At 48.8% G+C, this 13,212-nt stretch overlaps 1 protein-coding gene across 1 annotated transcript; it reads right to left on the bottom strand.

The window, feature by feature from the left end:
- Positions 1–1,266: 1,266 nt before the first annotated feature.
- FNDC8 (fibronectin type III domain containing 8) lies at positions 1,267–13,077 on the bottom strand. Its single transcript, XM_027518947.1, has 4 exons — positions 12,807–13,077; positions 4,459–4,825; positions 2,224–2,460; positions 1,267–1,688 (listed from the first exon to the last, which is right to left on the bottom strand). Exons 1-4 carry the CDS (start codon positions 13,013–13,015, stop codon positions 1,536–1,538), a joined length of 966 nt encoding a protein of 321 aa, XP_027374748.1. The 5' UTR covers positions 13,016–13,077; the 3' UTR covers positions 1,267–1,535.
- Positions 13,078–13,212: the final 135 nt, after the last annotated feature.

The following is a 13,212-nucleotide window of genomic DNA, read 5'->3' on the forward strand; positions in this document are numbered from 1 at the left end:
CACAGAGAGAGGACGCTGTGACCATCACGGGGACTTGTGCCAGCCCTGCTGCTCTGGGGTGCTTTCCCTGACCTCATTCAGTGTCACTGGGCTCTCTGGGTTCAGAGAGGCGGTCCCTGAGGGCTCCCCCTAATGGGCTGTGTGGTGGTGCAGGCTCAGGCAGAAGTGGGGATGGTGTGATGGGGAGGGTGGCTCTCTGCCCCCCAAAGACTCACAGGGTGAAGGGAACCCCCACCAGGACATGCTGAGACCTTGGACCGAGGTCTTGCCCCCACTCTTCTTCCAGGACCAGGTGCCTCTACCCGGGTTGAATTCCAGCCATCCTTGTACAAAGCACTCGGGGCCACAGCCTTTTTTGACTTCTTGGTCCTCCTTACCCTCCCCCACCCACATCTGTGCTTTTACGATTTTGCACCTTGCCTGGCTCTGGTTCTCGGCTTCCACCTGCCTGGTCTCTGCAGTGGGACTACGTGTGGGCTGAAGGGAGGCGACAGGCTCTGAGGCCCCACTCTGTGCCACGCTCTCTGCTGCTGGGCTCTCACTTGAGCCTCACAGTGACCCTGCAGCCGTGCCTGGAAGGACTGTGCCACGTCCCCAGGGCGGGGTACAGATGTGAAGAATCAAAGAGCCAAACAGGTTTCTAGCCTTCCTTAGTATTCTTTGGACACGTGATGAATGTAATTCACACAGGAGAGGATGGGGATTCTGTCGTCAACAGCTTGGGAAATGCTGGCTAAAGCCAAGTAAAGCAGGTTTCTGTGCTGTCGCCACCACCCCCCCCAACCTTATTTTTTTGGCCACGGCACACAGCAGGGATTGAACCCTCACGCCTTGCATTGTAAGCGCAGCGTCTTAACCACTGGACTGCCAGGGAAGTCCCACATCCCCGTATTTTTGATGAGGAAATTCAGCCCCAGAAGCGTAAGTGGTTTGTCTGAGCCATCACATCCAGGAAGAGCCAAGGTGAGACAGAAGGGATTAAACCCTCCCCTCAGAGCTTGGGCACTTTGCCCCATGTCCCCCCAGGCTCAGGTCGGGCTGACTGCAGGCTGTCACTGCCTGTGTCCAGCATCACTGTTTTTCCTGGCGAGCGCTGTAGTCTTTGGGGACCGTCTCTTTCTCTCACAGGGAAAGGGCGATGGCATCTCATGACCCCGTGCCCCCCTGACCCACCTGGACTCTTGGTCCTGGCAGAAGCCAGAAGGGTGAGGGTCCGCGGCCCAGCTGAGGCCGTCAGTGGCACAAAGCAGAATCTCAGGGTGCTGGGTGACCTGCAGGTTTTAATGAGGGACCTGGACCAGCCCAGATCTGGGGAAGGAAGCCTAGCAGCTACGGGCAGTGGAGGCTGATCTGGCCTGGCCTGCAGAGGCTCCGGGTGAGTGGAGCTCCCCTCTAACCTTGGCCCCAGGCCCGGAACCAGCAGGGTGGTCAGTGGTTCCCTGGCTCGGGGCTGGTGGTATATCTCGTGGTTCTGACTGCTGAGGACCCTGGGCCGAAGCTGAAGGTGGGTGAGGGGCTTCCTGGGACCCTCCCCCTTAGTAGGGAAAGAGGTGTTCCAGATCTTCGAGCCTGCGCATGTCCTCCAGCCCGAGGGACACGGTCTTCCGCTGGGGCTCCTTGCGCTGCACAGTAATCTGGATGGGGTTGTTCTCGGGGAAGCTGTTCAAGTCAGTGGCCACGGTTGCAAACTGAAAGAAAAAAAAGTCCTCAGAACCCCTTGGCAGAGCTGACCCTGGCCTCACCTCTTCCACACCGCCACCCCCTCGTCTGTCTGTGAAGGGGTCTCCGAGTGCCCTACCAGCCTACTCACTGACATCTGTTTCTCCCCGGTTGTGTGCTGTTTCCAAGCTCAGCAGTGTCTACTCAGGCCTGCCCTGCCACCCCCAGGCTCTTCCCTGCTTTGTACCCCGTTAGCCTCTTCCCTCTTTTTTTCCCCGCAGTGCCCTTGACTTCCCAACCCATCACAATCATTGATAACTAAGTTGAAGAATCCAGAAGCCACTGGCTTTGAGAGACACACATTAGGGATGAATGAACAGGTCAGTTTCCAGGGGAACCCAAAGTGACTTACTCCTTAACCCTCTCCAAGGAGAACAGCCTGTAACTGAGGCTTATCTGCCCAGGGAGAGGGAAAGCCAGCAGGAGGAGAGGTCCTGGGGGTACAAGGATGTTCCCAACCTCTAGGGTCCCTGACCCTTGGGCCCCTCTTCTCCCATGGCTCACTTTGTAGGGCTTGCACCACGTCCCCACCCCAGCGGTGTTAGCTGCGCGGACCGTGAGGCAGTAACTCGTGTTCGGCTTCAGCTCCATCAGCTTGACAGTGGTGCCCAGGATTTTATTGAAGATCCAGGGGCGGTTCTTCGCCTTGGGCGTCTCGCCGCTGTTTTTCCTGACCACCTCCTGTAACAGGACCTGGTAGAAACTGACCTGCTGCTTGCCAGGGGCGTAGGTCCAGGAAATCTAGGAGGAGAGAACCCCCAAGGCTTCCTCAGACCTGGCCTGGCCTCCCCTTACCACCCCACCAGCCCCTCTGCAATGTGGGTCAGAAGACCCCAATCCCATCCCTGCTCCCGCTGGAGCTGAGGCAGGTGTGGCTGAGGGTGGTAGGCATACCCCACGTTAGATGAGGCCCCACCAGCCCAAAGCCTGAGCCATTCTCCCTGGGCAGCCTCACCAACCTCAGGGGGTACCCTCAACTCCATATTCTATAGACTGTGTGTCCGTTGAAAGGGACCTTAGCAATCATCTCGTCCACCTCACTCACTGCAGATGAGGTTACAAGTTCAGAGAGAGGAAGTGTCCGGCCCATGGCCACACAGCAAAGTGCCAGAGTCAAGGTTCAGACCCGTCTCTCCTGAGTCCACTTTGTACTACAGCCATGGCTGCCAAGCCAGACTAAGGATTGCAGAGGGCTTTTCTAACACTGCAGATTCCTGGCCCTGATGTCACTTGCCTTGTCTCCTGTTTCCAGTGTCTCCTCCATCTAGGCTAGTGGCTCTCAAACGTTGGTGTGCATCAGAATACCCCAGAGGACTTGTTAAAACAAGGACCGCTGGCCCCTGTGCCCAGTTTGATTCAGCAGGCCCGATCAGGAGGGTGGGGAAAGCAAGGATTTAAATTTCTAACAAGGTGCCATATGATGCAGATGCTACTGGTGGTCTGGGGACCACACTTTGAGAAACACTGCACTGGCCTATCCAACAATGGTCCTTCCAGATTTATCTTCCAAAGTAAGTGAAGTTACTCAGTCATATTTGACTCTTGGCGACCCCATGGACTGTAGCCCACCGGGCTCCTCCATCCATGGGATTTTCCAGGCAAGAGTACTGGAGTGGAGTGCCATTTCCTTCTCCAGGGGATCTTCCCGACTCAGGGATCGAACCCGGGTCTCCTGCATTGCAAGCAGATTCTTTACTGTTTGAGCCACCAGATGGTATTTTCCAATATGTAACTCATATCGCATCTCTCACCTGATACAAAACTCTGCACAGAGCTGGTCCTCTTTGCTTACTGAAAAATCCATACAGTAGCCTAACATTTGAAGAAGGCAATGGCACCCCACTCCAGTACTCTTGCCTGGGAAATCCTATGGACAGAGGAGCCTGGTAGACTGCAGTCCATGCGGTTACTAAGAGTCAGACACGACTGAGCAACTTCACTTTCACTTTTCACTTTCATGCATTGGAGAAGGAAATGGCAACCCACTCCAGTGTTCTTGCCTGAAGAATCCCAGGGACAGAGAAGCCTGGTGGGCTGCTGTTTATGGGGTCGCACAGAGTCCGACACTACTGATGCGACTTAGCAGCAGCAGCAGCAACCTAACATTACAGCACCTCTGGAAAATGACCCCCTCCTGCTGTTCCCTTCCTGTATCCAGAACAATGCTACTCAGCATGTGGTCTGTGGGCCATCAGCACCACCTGGGAATGTGTTAGCAATGCAGAGTCTCAGACCCCACCCCAGACCTACTATGTCAGAACCTCAAGGAATGAGGAATCTTCTTGGTAACATGATGATCAGATCTGCAGGTGCCGGAAAGTGTGAGCAACCCCGAATTAGGACGTGGATGTTTTCTCCCATATGTGAGCCTTTGCTAGCATCAGCCCTGCACAGAATGCCTTTCCTGGTCTCTAGATGTTTAAGTCTGACCTCTGTGTCCCAGCTCAAATGTCACTGAACGCCAACAAAGCCTACTCCTGCAGCTGGAAGTAACGTTTCTTTCCTTCCAAATCCCCAGTGGCACTTGGTCTGAACTTTTCCTACAGCATTGAACCTTCTCTAGCTTGAGCTGGAGTTCTTTACAGATACGCCCTCTCTCCTAACCCATGCACTAGAGCTCAGGATGCAGGCAGGAGGTATCCACACACTCCCCAGTGAGCTCAGCTCAATGCCGGGCATGTGGGGGTGGGGGAGGGAGGGCATCAAGCCTTTGCCAGATGCATCTGGGTGGAAACGCACCACAGCTGTGGAGTCGCTGACCGTGTGTTCACAGACGAAGGGCGCCTCCGGCACATCCAAGACCACAGAGGACTCCGAGGGCGTTGAGGACGTGTCTGTGTCCACCTCAGGGTTGTCGAAGTCCAGCAGGCCCCCAGGGGCCATCTGGGACTTAGACTGGGGGCAGAGGGCCAGGTGCCCCTTCTCTGTGCTCTTGGCTATCGAGGAAAGGCTGAGTTTGTTCAGCTCGCCCTCCAGCATGCCCGCAAAGAAGCTGCTGTTGGGCTGGGTCACGGCCAACTTGATGGGATTCAACAAGGTGGATGACATGGGGGAGATGCTGGTGTCATCGGAGCTGCATTCGGAATCCTCCAGCGGCATGTGCTTCCTGGAGGGGGAGGGGAGAGGGGAGATAGATGGAGGCAGCTGCCCCAGCCCCTGCTGCCTGGAGGCTCCCAGCGGCAGGCAGGCCTTGGGCAGGACTTACCAATACCCTCAACTGCTTTTGAGCCACTCAGAACATTCTTGCTCTGCAGCAGTTCGTCATACTCACCGGGACACTCACTAGTGCAAAATGCACATTCCTGGTCCCTGGTCCCCAGCTGGGACGGCATTGGGGAAGCTGCTAAAGCATCTTTCATAAGATCCTCAGATGACTCTGATGCAAGTGTTCTGAGAACCACATTTTTAGAAACACCACTAAAGCTCCAAGTCCTTCCTCCAAGGTAGGGTGCAAACACCCCAGGGAATGACCATAACGATCTACTGGGATATGGAAAAATATCTAAAAGTATCTAAAAGAAAAATAATAAGTTTTATTAAATATTTATTTACTGTTGTTTAATATGTAATTACTGCATTTATTTACTTAGATTTTTATGACAGTTATCAATATGTATTAATATACAGCATGTAAAATTAACAGCAAAGATAAATATATATTTATTGGGGTAAATGCTCAAAAACTTTTCTTCCTTTATAATTTTTTTATTTTAAAAAAGTGTTTGTTTACGTATTTTCGGCTGTGCTGGGTCTTCACTGCCGTGCAGGCTTTCTGCAGTTGCAGAGAGCAGGGCCTACTCTTTAGTTGCGGTGCTTGGCTTCTCGATGCGGTGGCTTCTCTTGCTGCAGAGCGCAGGATCTAGGACGCGCGGGCTTCAGCAGATGCAGCTCCTGGGCTCTACAGCACAGGCTCATTAATTGCGGTGCATGGGCCTAGCTGCTCCGTGCCATGCGGGATCTTCCAGGACCAGGGATTGAACCCATGTCTCCTGCATTGGCAGGCGGATTCTTTACCACTAAGCCACCAGGGAAGTCCTCTAATTTTTTTTTTTAAATTGTGAAATATTTCAGACTCATTCAAGATATCAAGGATAATAAGTTCATGGGGACATAATGTACAAAATGACATGACTTAGTGACTAAACCACCACCACCCAACCAATGCACAAAGTGGTGGCTATAAGGAACAATATCGGATTGTACATTTGAAAGTTCCTAAGAGATTAGGTCTTAAAAGCTCTCATCTCACACACAAAAATTTGTAACTGCGTGGTGATGGATGTTAACTAAGCTTACTGGGGTAATGATTTCACAATACATACAATTATCAAATGATATTGCATACTTTAAACTAATGCAATGTTAAATGTCAACTGTGTCTCAATAAAACTGGAAAAAATGATATTATATTAAGCTTCCATTTAGCTTCTATCCAACTCAGAACTAAAGCTGTCTCAGTGTAACTAAAGCCCCCTGTGTACTCTGCTCCCCTACCCCTCTCCTGATCCTCTCCCTCAGAAGCAGCCTGAGCAGTAAATTTAAAATTTTGTGTTTCTTATTCCCCATGTGTTTTTATAGGTTTGTTAGATACGTATGCTATTATTTTGCATAATTTAAACTTTATATAAATAAATGGTATCATTCAGTACATATTCATTTGCAGTTTGCCGTTTTCTTACTTAAAACATTGTATTTTTAGATTAATCTGCTCTGGTTCAGTCATTTTAACTGTTGTAGGGTGTTCTGTTACATGGATATTTGTATTGTTACCAATTCTTTGCTGTTACAAAGAAAAACCTTGCCCATGTTTCCCCACTCTTTAAAATTTTTTGCTGATGAAATACAGGATCAAAAAAATTTAACTTTCAAATCTTTTTTTTTTCTTACCTTGAACTAAGGTAAGAAGGAGGGAACACAGCTCTACCCATCAACAGAAAATTGGATGAAAGGTTTACTGAGCACAGCCCCGCCCATCAGAACAAGACCCAGTATCTCCCTCAGTCAGTCTATCCCATCAGGAAGCTTTCATAAGCCTCTTATCCTTTTCCATCAGAGGGCAGACAGACTGAAAACCATTACAGAAAACAAACCAATCTAATCACATGGACCACAGCCTTGTCTAACTCAATGAAACTATGAGCCATGCCATGTAGGGCCATGGTGGAGAGTTCTGACAAAATGTGGTCCACTGGAGAAGGGAATGGCAAACCACTTCAGTATTCCTGCCTTGAGAACCCCATGAACAGTATGAAAAGGGAAAAAGATAGAACACTGAAAGACGAACTCCCCAGGTCGGTAGGTGCCCAATATGCTACTGGAGATCAGTGGAGAAACAACTCCAGAAAGAATGAAGGGATGGAGCCAAAGCAAAAACAACACCCAGTTGTGGATGTGACTGGTGATGGAAGCAAGGTCTGATGCTGTAAAGAACAATATTGCATAGGAACCTGGAATGTCAGGTCCATGAATCAAGGCAAATTGGAAGTGATCAAAGAGGAGATGGCAAGAGTGAACGTTGACATCTTAGGAATCAGCGAACTAAAGTGGACTGGAATGGGTGAATTTAACTCAGATGACCATTATATCTACTACTGCGGGCAAGAATCCCTTAGAAGAAATAGAGTAGCCATCATGGTCAACAAAAGAGTTCGAAATGCAGTACTTGGATGCAGTCTCAAAAATGACAGAATGATCTCTGTTCATCTCCAAGGCAAACCATTCAATATCACAGTAATCCAATTCTATGCCCCAACCAGTAATGCTGAAGAAGCTGAAGTTGAATGGTCCTATGAAGACCTACAAGACCTTTTAGAACTAATACCCAAAAAAGATGTCCTTTTCATTATAGGGGACTGGAATGCAAAAGTAGGAAGTCAAGAAACACCTGGAGTAACAGGCAAATTTGGCTTTGGAGTCCAGAATGAAGCAGGGCAAAGGCTAAGAGAGTTCCACCAAGAGAAAGCACTGGTCATAGCAAACGCCCTCTTCCAACAACACAAGAGAAGACTCTACACATGGACATAACCAGGTGGTCAACACCGAAATCAGACTGATTATATTCTTTGCAGCCAAAGACAGAGAGGCTCTATACAGTCAGCAAAAACAAGACTGGGAGCTGACTGTGGCTCAGATCATGAACTCCTTATTGCCACATTCAGACTTATATGAAAGAAAGTAGGGAAAACCACTAGACCATTCAGGTATGACCTAAATCAAATCCCTAACGATTATACAGTGGAAGTGAGAAATAGATTTAAGGGACTAGATCTGATAGAGTGCCTGATGAACTATGGCCGGAGGTTCATGACATTGTACAGGAGACAGGGAGCAAGATCATCCCCAAGAAAAAGAAATGCAAAAAGGCAAAATGGCTGTCTGAAGAGGCCTTACAAATAGCTATGAAAAGAAGAGAAGTGAAAAGCAAAGGAGAAAAGGAAAGATATACCCATTTGAATGCAGAGTTCCAAAGAATAGCAAGGAGAGATGAGAAAGCCTTCTTCAGTGATCAATGCAAAGAAATAGAGGAAAACAACAGAATGGGAAAGACTAGAGATCTCGTCAAGAAAATTAGAGATACCAAGGGAACATTTCATGCAAAGTTGGGATCAATAAAGGACAGAAATGGTATCGATCTAACAGAAGCAGAAGATATTAAGAAGAGATGGCAAGAATACCCAGAAGAACTGTACAAAAAAGATCTTCATGACCCAGATAATCATGATGGTGTTATCACTCACCTAGAGCCAGACATCCTGGAATGTGAGGTCAAGCGGATCTTAGGAAGCATCACTACGAACAAAGCTAGTGGAGGTGATGGAATTCCAGTTGAGCTATTTCAAATCCTGAAAGATGATGCTGTGAAAGTGCTGCACTCAATATGTCAGCAAATTTGGAAAACTCAGCAGTAGCCACAGGACTGGAAAAGGTCAGTTTTCATTCCAATCCCAAAGAAAGGCAATGCCAAAGAATGCTCAAACTACCACACAATTGCACTCATCTCACACGCTAGTAAAGTGATGCTCAAAATTCTCCAAGCCAGGCTTCAGCAATATGTTAACTGTGAACTTCCAGATGTTCAAGCTGGTTTTAGAAAAGACAGGAACCAGCAATCAAATTACCAGCATCTACTGGATCATCGAAAAAGCAAGAGAGTTCCAGAAAAACATCTATTTCTGCTTTATTGACTATGCCAAAGCTTTTGACTGTGTGGATCACAACATACTATGGAAAATTCTTCAAGAGATGGGAATACCAGATCACCTGACCTGCCTCTTGAGAAATTTGTATGCAGGTCAGGAAGCAACAGTTAGAACTAGGCATGGAACAACAGACTGGTTCCAAATAGGAAAAGGAGTACGTCCAGGCTGTATATTGTCACCCTGCTTATTTAACTTATATGCAGAGTGCATCATGCAAAATTCTGGGCTGGATGAAGCACAAGCTGGAAACAAGACTGCCGGCAGGAATATCAATAACCTCAGATATGCAGATGACACCATCCTTATGGCAGAAAGGGAAGAAGAACTAAAGAGCCTCTTGATGAAAGTGAAAGAGGAGAGTGAAAAAGTTGGTTTAAAGCTCAACATTCAGAAAACAAAGATCATGGTGTCTGGTCCCATCACTTTATGGCAAATAGATGAAGAAACAGTGGAAACAGTGGCTAACTTTATTTTTTGGGCTCCAAAATCACTGCAGATGGTGACTGAAGCCATGAAATAAAAAGACGCTTACTCCTTGGAAGAAAAGTTATGACCAACCTAGATAGCACATCAAAAAGCAGAGACATTACTTTGCCAACAAAGGTCCATCTAGTCAAGGCTATGGTTTTTCCAGTAGTCATGTACGGATGTTAGAGTTGGACTCTAAAGAAAGCTGAGTGCTGAAGAATTGATGCTTTTGAACTGTGGTATTGGAAAAGACTCTTGAGAGTCCCTGGGACTGCAAGGAGATCCAACCAGTCCATCCTAAAGGAGATCAGTCCTGGGTGTTCATTGGAAGAACTGATGTGGAAGCTGAAACTCCAATACTTTGGCCACATGATGCAAAGAACTGACTTATTTGAAAAGACCCTGATGCTGGGAAAGATTGAAGGTGGAAGAAGGGGACGACAGAGGATGAGATGGTTGGACGGCATCACGGACTCAATGGACATGAGTTTGGGTAAACTCCGAAAGTTGGTAATGGACAGGGAGGCCTGGCATGCTGCAGTCCATGGGGTTGCAAAGAGTCGGACACAACTGAGCAACTGAACTGAAAGTAAGAAATACATATTTCTTGACAAGCTAGCACAAGCGTGTATGTAACCCCATGGACTGTAGCCTGCCAGGATGCTCTGTCCATGGGATTCTCCAGGCAAGAATACTGGATTGGATCACCATGCCCTCTCCAGGGCATCTTCCCGATCCAGAGATTGAACCTGAGTTTCTTATGTCTTCTGCATTGGCAGGCGGGTTCTTTACCACTAGCACCACCTGGGAAACCCCAGTATACACACACACACACACACACACACACACACACACACACACACACATAACTAAAATGTTTCACAAACCAGTACTAACTGGTTTCCTAAACCCGTACTTATTCTGTGTGATGTACTCTGGAGTTTAAATTCTATTTAGTTCATTTTTATAATACTAGTCTCCATCAACTAGGATGAGTTCCTGACACATTCATAGGTCACAGCCCTCAGTTGGAAGAGCCCTGTCTAGAGAAAGCGGCCATAGGGCCTGTGGACACCAAGCACCTTGACTGAGGTCACCTTGGTAGTCGATGGCAGAGCTGGAACCAGAAGCCAGATCTCCCGGGCTCCATGCTACACAGCTCCTGTCTGCCCCTGGTGCTTTCTGGCTCCCCTCCCCTGCTTCCTTCCCCACCTCCCCCGGCCGCTCTAGCCAGATCCAGTGACCCACACATACCCCTAGATCCCTCACACCAAGCCAGCCTCCAGCTTCGAGGTTGATTGATCAAGGCCAAAATTTTCCTCCCTGAGCCCCAGCCCTATCAGCCTCCTCCTGCGAAATCCTGATCAGCCCAAACCTCCTATGCTAGCCCTTGGTGGACACTTGAAATAGATGACTCTCCCTCCAAGGCCCTTTGTAAGCTGAAGAGTCTGGGTATGGATGTCAGTTATACTATAGATTGTCCTGTGCTATGTGCTAAGTTGCTTCAGTCGTGTCCAACGCTGTGACTCTAAGGACTATAGCCCACCAGGCTCCTTTCTCCATAGGATTCTCTGGTCAAGAATACTAGAGTGGGTTGCCATGTCCTTCTTGAGGGATCTTCCCAACCCAGAGATTGAACATGAATCTTAATGTCTTGTGCATTAGCAAGTGGGTTCTTTACCACTGGTGCCACTTGGGAAGTCCATAAACTGTCCTTCAGTTCAGTTCAGTTGCTCAGTCGTGTCCGACTCTTTGCGACTCCATGAATCGCAGCACGCCAGGCCTCCCTGTCCATCACCAACTCCCGGAGTTCACTCAAACTCATGTCCATCGAGTTGGTGATGCCATCCAGCCATCTCATCCTCTGTCGTCCTCTTCTCCTCCTGCCCACAATCCCTCCCAGCATCAGAGTCTTTTCCAATGAGTCAACTCTTAGGAATCTCTATATTACTTTTTAAATTATTTTTTTAAATTATTTATTTGGCAGCACCAGGTCTTAGTTGCAGCATGTGGGGTCTTTAATTGCAGCTTGCAGACTCTTATTGTGGCATGTGGGATCTAGTTTCCCAGCCAGGGATCACACCCAGGCCCCTCTGCATTGGGAGTATGGAGTCTTAGCTACTGTAACACCCGGGAAGCCCCAAGGAATCTCTATTGAAGATTTACTTGTTGGAAACACCAGTGCTGAAGGGGCAGCCAGGCATTGGGCTATATGCTGGAGAAAAACTCCTTGTGATTGTCACAGCAGCCCTGCTGGATGCTGTTGGTCTCGTTTTACACATGGGGGACCAAGGGTCCCGGACCTTAATGAACTTGTTTATGGTCACATATCTAAGTGGTAGAACTTGGATTAAAACTTGGTTCCCAGTCTAAGACTTTCTCATACCAGGAAGTTTCCCACCTGCATCCGCCACTTTAGCCATACCTGTTTACTGACAGGTACCTAAGGGAGTGACCACTGTATCCCCTTTCACGTCATCAGGACCAGCTACATAATTTGTGGGGTCCCTTATTCAGAAATTATTAAGACCTTCAAAACAGTAACATCCAACCATTAAACTAAGCAGGGTCCTTCCAAATGTCAGGCTGTGTTTAATTGCATAGGTCACATACCCGTGAAACTTCCCAACAGACAGTTCCCTCAGCCCACGTCAACCCACCCCTCTGTCCCTCCACTGGCTAACTCCTTCCCTTCCTCTGAGAGTCACCTCCTCCACGAAACCTCCCTTAACTTCACCCCCTCCCACACTATACTAAATTCCCTATTTCCTCCAGTTGTCCCTGTCATAGCACAGACCATGCTGTAATAGCCTCAATTCTTGTCTGACAGCCCCCTACCCCCAACTACCACACACACACACACACACACACACCCCAGGCTGGGAATTCCTTGAAGGTAGAAACTGCTTTCCAGCTCTGCATTCCCAGAACTTAACCTTGGACCAGGTACCTTGTAGGTGCCCAAAGAGTTTTGTGAAATGAAGTGAAGGAAACCCGTGATCACTGAGGAGGAACACAGACCTCAGTCTGAAGGCAGGCAGGTTCCTGGGGGTTGGGGGGAGGACATAACCAGGCAGGTGAAGGCACCATAGGGAGGATGAGCAAAGGAACCATGGCGAGAGGAGAGGGGCTTCATGGTGAGGACCAAACAGGATGATGAGCACTGCCAACCCATCTCCAGCTAATCCCAGAAGGCTTCCCGGAGCTGAAGGCCAGCATGCCTCCAAGAACTGATTTGGGGTCAGGAATCCATAGGCAACCTCTTATGTGCTCTTCCCTGGGAGTCTCGACTGTGATAAGTCAAGGAAGTGGCACCTCTTCAATACCCTCTTCCCTGCGCCCCACTCCCCTTCTCGCCAACTCCTCCGCCCATCCAGCTCTGGCCTTAGAAAGCAAAAAAGGACCAGACTCATGTCTTACGGTAGATTGATGGCATCCTCCTCTAAGAAGTTCACCAAACTGCCCCTTGAGGAAAGTGGGAGGCTTTTGGTCGTGACGGTCCTGTTCATTGACTTGGGGTTTGGAAAGGGCTTCGACATTTGATCAAGTGCATTCAAGACATTGAGGGTTTCCTTCTTCAGCATGGCCTCCTCCCCATCTCCCACTTTGTAGAATGTCTCTGATGCCATTGAGTTTGTTTGGGACCGCAGCCGGCACCATGCAGGACAACCAAGCTGACAGGAAGCAGAGAGAAACTGGAGGCAGCAGACACAGCCTTAGTTGCGGTGGGATGGGGTGCGATGAGCTGACTTCATAATTATCACAGAGTGTAACAATTAGGGGCTACCCTCCCCCCTGACCGGGGGCTGCTGCAGCCCAGGGCCAA

This window comes from Bos indicus x Bos taurus, chromosome 19, assembly GCF_003369695.1.
Source record: "Bos indicus x Bos taurus breed Angus x Brahman F1 hybrid chromosome 19, Bos_hybrid_MaternalHap_v2.0, whole genome shotgun sequence".
NCBI classification, from domain to species: Eukaryota; Metazoa; Chordata; class Mammalia; order Artiodactyla; family Bovidae; genus Bos; species Bos indicus x Bos taurus.